General features: G+C 42.8%; 1 protein-coding gene across 5 annotated transcripts in view; it reads right to left on the bottom strand.

The window, feature by feature from the left end:
- Positions 1-9,366, bottom strand: part of LOC110511897 (luc7-like protein 3) — a 383,846-nt gene extending 374,480 nt beyond the window's left edge. For 2 of the 5 annotated variants that reach the window (XM_090193956.1, XM_036938910.2), the window contains exons 1-7: positions 9,023-9,355; positions 5,456-5,562; positions 4,842-4,986; positions 4,609-4,689; positions 1,734-1,838; positions 1,404-1,565; positions 838-1,175 (exon numbers count right to left, since the gene is read on the bottom strand). In XM_090193956.1, the coding sequence (XP_090050082.1) occupies positions 838-1,175; positions 1,404-1,565; positions 1,734-1,838; positions 4,609-4,689; positions 4,842-4,986; positions 5,456-5,562; positions 9,023-9,121 (1,037 nt within the window). In that variant the 5' untranslated portion in view covers positions 9,122-9,355. Of the gene's footprint in view, positions 1-837; positions 1,176-1,403; positions 1,566-1,733; positions 1,839-4,608; positions 4,690-4,841; positions 4,987-5,455; positions 5,563-9,022 lie in introns of all 5 variants that reach the window. The other 3 variants (XM_036938914.2, XM_036938911.2, XM_036938912.2) reach the window with 3 other exon arrangements.

The following is a 9,366-nucleotide window of genomic DNA, read 5'->3' on the forward strand; positions in this document are numbered from 1 at the left end:
ACTTCTGCATCTGCAGTGATGCGGTGTTTGTCAGACCATGAGACATCCCGAAAAATCACTCTTCTCACAAAATCGTCTGTAGCGTCCGAACTACTATGACCCCTCTATGGAAAGATGAGACTGGCATGAACACGATGGGTGTTCTCCGTTTTGCTCTACAGCGTCTTGGGACTTGTCAGAAGTCACTACAGCCAATCTGCCAACTTCTGTCTGTAGCATCCAAACAGTTTGGGGTACACACTAATATGTAAAAGGTGAGACTCAAGAACATGTCTGTTGTTCTGCTCTAAGGCCTCAAGACTGGTCTGAAGGACCACCGGTACCAGTTGAAAACATTTATGGAAGTATATATGGACTGTTAATTGGAAAAAATAAGGGGTTAAATACATGTTTAAAAAGAAAATAATAATTTCTCAATGTAGGACAGACACTTCAGTACAAACTACCTTCAGATGTCTTTTTGGGACTATTTGTTGTTCCATGTAGTGAATCTGTTATTCAATGCGTTTGTATAGGCTAATAGCAGTAAGGCCAAAAAATGTTTTCATCAAATATGTTTAACATTTATTTTAAGAAAGTGTGATACAAGGAGTCTTAAAATACCAAATCAAATAGCAAAATAATATTTGGTATGACCTTAACACAATTCCTTATAGCTTAGTAGACCCCCTCCCCCAGCTTAGACTCTTATGGGTTAAGCATCCACCGTAGTTGCTGGGACCGTGCTGGAAAAGACCATTTGAAAGGAAAATTAACGAGCCAGCACAGTACAGTTGGGGGGCGACCTATAGTGTGAATCAGCCATAAGACTAGTCTACGTGCCATACAGTACAGTACCTGCTACGTTTGCGCTCCCTCTCCTTGCTCCTGGACCGCCGGCGTTCCCGGGAACGACTCCTCTTACGGTCCGACGCCCGGCTGGAGTGGCGGCTATTCGAGTGGCTCCTCCTTCCTCTCTTCTCCCTCTCTCGCTCCCTCTCTCTCTCCCGCTCCTTCACTCGCTCCCTCTCTTTCTCCTTCTCCTTCTCGCGCTCTTTCTCCTTCTCCTTCTCTTTCTCCTCCTCTTCCAACTTGCGCTTAGTCTCCCTCTCCTCCCTCTCACGCTCCCAGTCCTTGCTTTCTAGCTCTCCCTTGTCTTCTCCGGCGGGGTCTTCGGATCGCCGATTCAACTTCTCCTTAACAGAAAATCATTCATTCATCATTCATGATGAACAATTAAATTATATGACCGAATGTTTTTCTGCATCAGCAATATCAACATACTGGTCTTTCAAAACAGCAACAGTCAAAATGATTAAATTATACTTCCTTTTCATGGGTATTAAAGCATACAGTACAACAAATGGCATATATGGAATCTTGACAAACATTGACTTGGGAGTGAACAATCCTTCAAACCTTACCTTGAGCTCCTCCACAGTGGATTTGATCTTGGCGTAGCCCATGTGCTGCTTGCCCATCAGGTGGTCATCCACCCGGGACTGGGCGTCTCCCACAATGAGGAACGCCCCGCACACCTCACACACCTCCATCTGTTTCTCCTGGGCCGCAAAGGTCTCAATCGTCTGGAATCAATCAGGATAACTTTTAGTTTTACAAGCACAGTACTTTCAACCAAAAATGCATTCATCCCCGGGTGTTCACAGTATTGAATTCATACTAAAGGCTTACTAAATAGATAACTGAGTTGATCTCAATGCTGATGGAGTGAGAAAGAACCGGGAGTAACTCACCGAGGGGGTGGAGCTGAGCAGCTCTCGCTCATCCTTTAGCTGTTCCACCAGTTTCATCATCCCCTGGGCCTCCTCCACTCTGCCCTCAGAGCCCAACTCCTCGATCTGAACACAGCACATTCAAACGGCAACTTTGTTGACATAGAAAACAACTTACTCACTCCAGAGTATGTGTCCTGCATGAATGTAGGCCTTCACATGATGGATGCATGTACACTACATTTCAAAAGTTTGTGGTCACTTAGAAATGTCCTTGTTTTTGAAAGAAAAAATAAAAGCAAACAATGTCTACACTGTATTTCTGACCAATTTGATGTAATTTTATTGGACCAAGAACTAGGACATTTCTAGGTGACCCCAATCTTTTGAACGGTAGTGTAGGGTCCATGTACATTTGAAGTGGGAAGTTTACATACACCTTAGCCAAATACATTTAAAATCAGTTTCATAATTCCTGACATTTAATTCTAGTAAAAGTTATTTCTTAGGTCAGTTAGGATCACCACTATATACCACTATAAACAGTTCTATTTTCGTTTCATCAGACCAGAGAACAATTCTCCAAAAAGTATGATCCTTGTCCCCATGTACAGTTGCAAACCGTACTCTGGCTTTTTTATGGCGGTTTTGGAGCAGTGGCTTCTTCCTTGCTGAGCAGCCTTTCAGGTTATGTCGATATAGGACTCGTTTTACTGTGGATATAAATACTTTTGTACCCGTTTCCTCCAGCATCTTCACAGGGTTTATTGCTGTTGTTCTGGGATTGATTTGCACTTTTCGCACCAAAGTACGGTCATCTCTAGGAGACAGAACGTGTCCCCTTCCTAAGCGGTATGACGGCTGCGTGGTCCCATGGTGTTTATACTTGCGTAATATTTTTTGTACAGATGAACATGGTACCTTTAGGCGTTTGGAAATTGCTCCCAATAATGAACCAGACTTGTGGAGGTCTACATTTTTTCTGAGGTCTTGGCTGATTTATTTTGATTTCCCCATGATGTCAAGCAAAGAGGCACTGAGTTTGAAGGTATGCCTTGAAATACATACACAGGTACACCTCCAATTGACTCAAATGATGTCAATTAGCCTATCAGAAGCTTCTAAAGCCCTGACATCATTTTCTGGAATTTTCCAAGCTGTTTAAAGGCACAGTCAACTTAGTGTATGTAAACTTCTGTAAACCCACTGGAATTGTGATAGTGAATTATAAGTGAAATAATCTGTCTGTAAACAATTGTTGGAAATATGACTTGTGTCATGCACAAAGTAGATGTCCTAACTGACTTGCCAAAACTATGCTCTGTCAGGTTGGAGGGAGAGCTTCACTGCACAGCTATTTTCAGGTCTCTCCAGAAACTGTTAACTTCTTTGGGGTAGGGGGCAGTATTTTCACATCCGGATGAAAAGTGTGCCCAGAGTAAACTGCCTGCTACTCAGGCCCAGATGCTAGGATATGCATATTATTAGTAGATTTGGATAGAAAACACTCTGAAGTGTCTAAAACTGTTTGAATGATGTATGTGAGTATAACATTACTCATATGGCAGGCAAAAACCAGAGAAAAAAATCCAACCAGGAAGCAGGAAATCTGAGGTCTGTAGGTTTTCAAGTTTTTGCCTATCCAACATACAGGGTCTGTGGGGTCATATTGCACTTCCTAAAGCTTCCACTAGATGTCAACAGTCTTTACAACCTTGTTTCATGCTTCTACTGTGAGGTGGGAGAGAATGAGAGCTGATTTGAGTCATGGGTCTGCCAGAAGGCCATGTGCTCAGTCAGGCGCACGCCCGTGAGAGTTAGCTCCGTTCCCTTTCATTTCTAAAGACAAAGGAATTCTCCGGTTGAAACATTATTGAAGGTTTAAGATAAAAACATCCTAAAGATTGATTATATACATCGTTTGACATGTTCTAAGAAATTGTAATATAACTTTTTTGACATTGTCTGGACCTAGTGCCTGCGCATTTGGATTACTGTACTAAATGCGAACAAAAAGGAGGTATTTGGACATAAACATTGGACTTTATCGAACAAAACAAACATTTGTGGAACTGAGATTCCTGGGAGTGCATTCTGATGAAGATCAAAGGTAAGTGAATATTTATAATGCTATTTCTGACTTTTGTTGACTCCATAACATGTATTGCTTGTTTTGGTCTCTGAGCACTGTAATCAGATTATTCCATGGTGTGCTTTTTCCGTAAAGCTTTTTTGAAATCTGACACAGCAGTTGCATTAAGGAGAAGTATATCTTTAATTCCATGCATAACAGTTATATTTTCATCAACATTTATGATGAGCATTTCTGTAAATTGACATGGCTCTGCACTTTTACCGGATGTTTTGGAGGCAAAACATAACGCGCCAATGTAAACAGAGATTTTTGGATATAAATATTAACTTTATCGAACAAAACATATATGTATTATGTAACATGAAGTCCTATAAGTGCCATCTGATGACGAGCAAAGGTTAGTGATTCATTTTATCTCCATTTCTGCTTTTTGTGACACCTCTCTTTGGCTGGAAAAATTGCTGTTTTTTTTGTGTCTGGGTGCAGACCTAACATAATCGCATGGTATGCTTTTGTCGTAAAGCCTTTTTGAAATCGGACACTGTGGTGGGATTAACAACAAGTTTATCTTTAAAATGGTGTATAATACATGTATGTTTGAGGAATTTTAATTGTGATATTTCTGTTGTTTGAATTTGGCACCCTGCACTTTCACTGGATGTTGGTCAGGTGGGACGTTAGCGTCCCACGTACCCTAGAGAGGTAAACAAGACATTTGTGGAGTGGTTGAAAAACAAGTTTTAATGACTGCAACCTAAGTGTAAACTTCCGACTTCAACTGTAATTGTGCAGGCAGCTCACCTGCATGACTAGGTCCTCGATCTTCTCTGTCAGGACTGTAGCTTTCTCCTCGTTCTTCCCCACAGGACCACCAGGCCCCTGCTGGAGAAAGGTCCAGTCAGCATAATCTAACAACATTGATGAACATGACAAACCGAATACAAGGGTTGGCCTAGGTTTCCATGTTGAGTTCTGTGTTCTCTATAGTGGCGAACCTATGGGCATTGACTGAGTATATCTATATATATTCTTACTCCTGCGGCCTGCTGGGCCTGCGACAGGGCTAGACGGGCGTGGCCCCTGCGGATCCTCCTCTCCACCTCGGCCAGGAGAGACTGCAGGTAGCGCAGAAAGTCCCTCTCATAGCCCTCCTTCATGAACCGGGAGCTCTTCTCATACCTGGTGCACATAGGGATGAAAAGGGAGTTATTCACCTGTAATTCCATGTTATACGCTATAGACATGTGATACTAGTTTAAGGACAGCCCTTAGTCATGGTATATTGTCCATATACCACACCCCCCAGGTTTTATTGCTTAAATATACCACAGGTATAATACAAAATTACTTGTTTACCTTTCTAATTACATTGGCAACCAGTTTATAATAGCAATAAGGCCTGAAGGGGTGTGGTATATGGCCAATATACCATGGCTAAGGGCTGTATCCAGGAACTCTGCGTTGTGCCGTCCCTAAGAACAGATGTAAGACGTGGTATATTCGCAATATGCCACACCCCCCTTGGGCCTTATTGCTATTATAAACTGGTTACGAATGTTATATTGGCCATTTACCACACCCCTCAGGCCTTATTGCTTAATTATAACACAAACAACAAAAAGTGATGGGAAAAAAAGGTCAAACTTACATTTTCCTAAGGTTTTCATCGTGGATTTTTTCACAGGGACCCAAGTCAGACCGGGTGTTTGTGAATAATTCTGCAGGGCAGAATCCACAGAGATAGTACTTACAGGTCTGCAAGGGAAGGGAGAAAAGATAAGCCACGTCATTAGTGAGCCAACAGTTGCATGATTTTGGGAAATAAGAAGCCACAAAACCCAAAACCTCTTCAATGCAGGGCCTGCCAAAAATGTTGCTTGCAAACTGGTTGGGAAATGCAACATGGATCTTCTATCAAACATGCATCTTCAAACATTGATTAGCCTAATCTCACTGATGAACCAAATTAGTAGCTAGTGACTTTTGCTTTGGTAATAATGCCAATTCTAATATTTTTTAGAGGTAACCATTTGGCCCATCATACACACAGTGCGTTAGGAAAGTACTCAGACCCCTTCACTTTTTGTAACGTTACAGCCTTATTCTAAAATTGATTAAGTGAACAGACAATCCCCTCAATCTACACACAATACCACAATGACAAAGCAAAAACAGGTTTAGAAAATGTTGCATAAAAATACACAAATTTTTTTTAGAAATACCTTATTTAAATAAGCATTCAAGCCCTTCGCTATGAGACTCAAAATTGCGCTCAGTTGCATCATGTTTCCATTGATCATCCTTGAGATGTTTCTACAATGTGATTGGAGTCCACCTGTGGTAAATTAAATTAATTTGACATGATTTGGATAAGCACACAGCTGTCTATATAAGGTCCCACAGTTGACAGTGCATTTCAGAGCAAAAAACCAAGCCGTGAGGTCAAAGGAATTGTCGATTGTGTTGAAGCACAGATCTGGGGAAGTGTACCAAAGAATGTCTGCAGAATTGAAGGCCCCAAGAACAGTGGCCTCCATTATTAAATGGATGAAGTTTGGAACCACCAAGACTCTTCCTAGAGCTGGCCGCCCAGCCAAACTGAGCAGTCGGGGGAGAAGGGCCTTGGTCAGGGAGGTGTCCAAGAACCCGATGGTCACCGACAGAGCTCCAGAGTTCCTTCCAGGACAACCATCTCTACAGCACTCCACCAATCAGGCCTTTATGATAGAGTGGCCAGACGAAAGCCACTAAACATTAAAAGACGCATGACAACCCGTTTGGAGTTCGCCAAAAGGTACCTAAAGGACTCAGACTACTGATGTAACGATATGACATTTTTGGCCGATACCAATATCCAATATTTTCCTTGCCAAATAAAACAATACCGATAAGATATTTAAAATTTTAGTAGGCTTTTAAGCATTCTAGTTCAGTTAAATAGTTAAGACACACATGGACGCAGCGGTCTAAGGCACAGCATCTCAGTGCAAGAGTCGTAACTACAGTCCCCACACACACACACACACTAACCAGACTGTAAAAAGTAAACATCAGTATCTGGTGTGGCCATCAGCTGCATTAAGTACTGCCGTGCATCTCCTCCTCATGGACTGCACCAGATTTGCCAGTTCTTGCTGTGAGATGTTACCCCGCCCTTCCACCAAGGCACCAGCAAGTTCCCGGACATTTCTGGGGGGGTGGGGGAGTTCGGATGTACCGATCCTGTGCAGCAGGTGTTGTTACACGTGGTCTGCCACTGCGAGGACGATCAGCTGTCCGTCCTGTCGCTCTGTCTGAGGCGTCTCACAGTAAAGACATTGCAATTCATTGCCCTGGCCACATCTGCAGTCCTCATGCCTCCTAGCAGCATGCCTAAGGCACGTTCACAGATGAGCCGGGACCCTGGGCATCTTTCGTTGTGTTTTTCAGAGTCAGTAGAAAGGCCTCTTTAGTGTCCTAAGTTCTCATAACTGTGACCCAATTGTCTGTAAGCTGTTAGTGTCTTAACGACCGTTCCACAGGAGCATTTTCATGAATGGTTCAATGAACTGATATGTTCACCGATATATTGTGCATCCCTAACTCAGACCATGAGAAATAAGCTACTCTGGTCTGATGAAATCTTTGGCCTGAATGTCAAGCGTCACGTCTGGGGGAAAGCAGGCACCGCTCAACTTCAGAGCGCTCAGGACCTCAGACTGGGGCAAAGGTTCACCTTCCAACAGGACAATGACCCTAAGCACAGAGCCAAGAAGACGCAGGAGTTGCTTCATGACAAGCCTCGATGTCCTTGAGTGGCCCAGCCAAAGTCCGGACTTGAACCCGATCGAACATCTCTGGAGACCTGAAAATAGCTGTGCAGTGAAGCTCTCCATCCAACCTGACAGAGCTTGAGAGGATCTGCATTGAAGAGATTAACTCCCCAAATACAGGTTGTAACATCATACCCAAGAAGACTTGAGGCTGTAATCGCTGCCAAAAGGTGCTTCAACAAAGTACTGGGTAAAGGGCCACAATACTTATTTTATTTATTTATTTAACTAGGCAAGTCAGTTAAGAACAAATTCTAATTTTCAATGACGGCCTAGGAAAACACTGGGCCAATTGTGCGCCGCCTTATGGGAATCCCAATCACAGCCGGATGTAATACAGCCTGGATTCAAACCAGGGACTGAGATGAGATGCAGTGCCTTAGACCGCTGCGCCACTCAGGAACCCTGAAAACTTGTGTAAATGTTCATTTTTTTTCATTATTAATACATTTGCAAAAAAAATAACCTTTCTGTAATTATGGGGTATTGTGTGTAGATTGAGGGGACAACAATTTAATCAATTTTAGAATGCTGTTATGTAACAATGTGGAAAAAGTCAAGGGGTCTGAATACTTTCCGAATGCACTGCATGTTACATTACTTTTTAGATGTGTACATTGTTAGATATTACTCCACTGTTGGAGCTAGGAGGAACACAAGCATTTGGCTACACCCGCAATAACAGATACTAAATATGTGTATGCGACAAATAAAATGTGATTTGACTCTAGACTCATGCAACTTGATTAACTAGCTAACGTTACATTGACAACGACATAGCATAAGGTTACTAAGCTAGCTAATGTCTAACTTTGAGCCAATACAAATGTCAATGTTGACTGAAATTCGCAGCTACCGAACGTTAGTGTGTCTCCATTACGGTTTCACATTCGGCTGATGTCTGCAAATAACGTTAAAAGTACCCACTTGTTTTTATTTAAGCAAACCAGCTAGCCCAGTTGTCAGTGGACCTGTAGCTAGCCGTCGTTAGCAAACTCGTATGTTGTCTTTGGCGAAGTTACTCATTAACTACTATATAACGTTATCTAGCGAGCTATATATAGTACAGGGCCAGTGTTGCTCGTTAGTTTAAATGTTGAATGCGGATTCGTGGGTCAGGGGGTTGGGCCTGAGAGGAACATGCTGTCCTCAATTGTAGCTAACGCGTTAACTTACTGCTTAGCTAGCTAACACCCGACCCTGGCGGTCGTTAGTTCATAGCTAGTTAGGATGCTGTTAGCTAGCGAGCATCATGTATGTAGCCAGCTATTACGTTTAAGCAAACACATCAATATCAACGTCAGTTTGCTAGCTACCTACCTATAAAACGACTCACTGAAAACAAGAACCGGACGAAATTGTTTCCAGCGAGCTGGCTAAAGCTAACAAAGTGGCTAACTTACGGTCTCGTGGTCCCAGCGTACGTTGCATCGTTTCTCGTCGGGGGCCAAGTTTCTGTCTCGACCCATCAACTCATCGAGTAACTGGGCTGCGGAAAGCATTTTGCGTCAAAACTGAAAGCAAAAAGCTATTGTATCTACTAAGTTAAACCATTTATTATTGCGCCAAAGAAACACAGATCCTAGTTATTTCAGATCAAAATGGCAGCCGTTCGCATTCAGCAACAGTCGCTACCCACTGTGCATCCGTGTGCGGAACCTGAACCCGCCGCTGTGTGAGAAATTACGCCACCCTCTGCTAGGATGTCCTGTAACATCCACTCTTGTTCCCCCACTAGCCCTTGATC

Source organism: Oncorhynchus mykiss, chromosome 12, assembly GCF_057628025.1.
Source record: "Oncorhynchus mykiss isolate SJ-2025 chromosome 12, ASM5762802v1, whole genome shotgun sequence".
Lineage (NCBI taxonomy): Eukaryota > Metazoa > Chordata > Actinopteri > Salmoniformes > Salmonidae > Oncorhynchus > Oncorhynchus mykiss.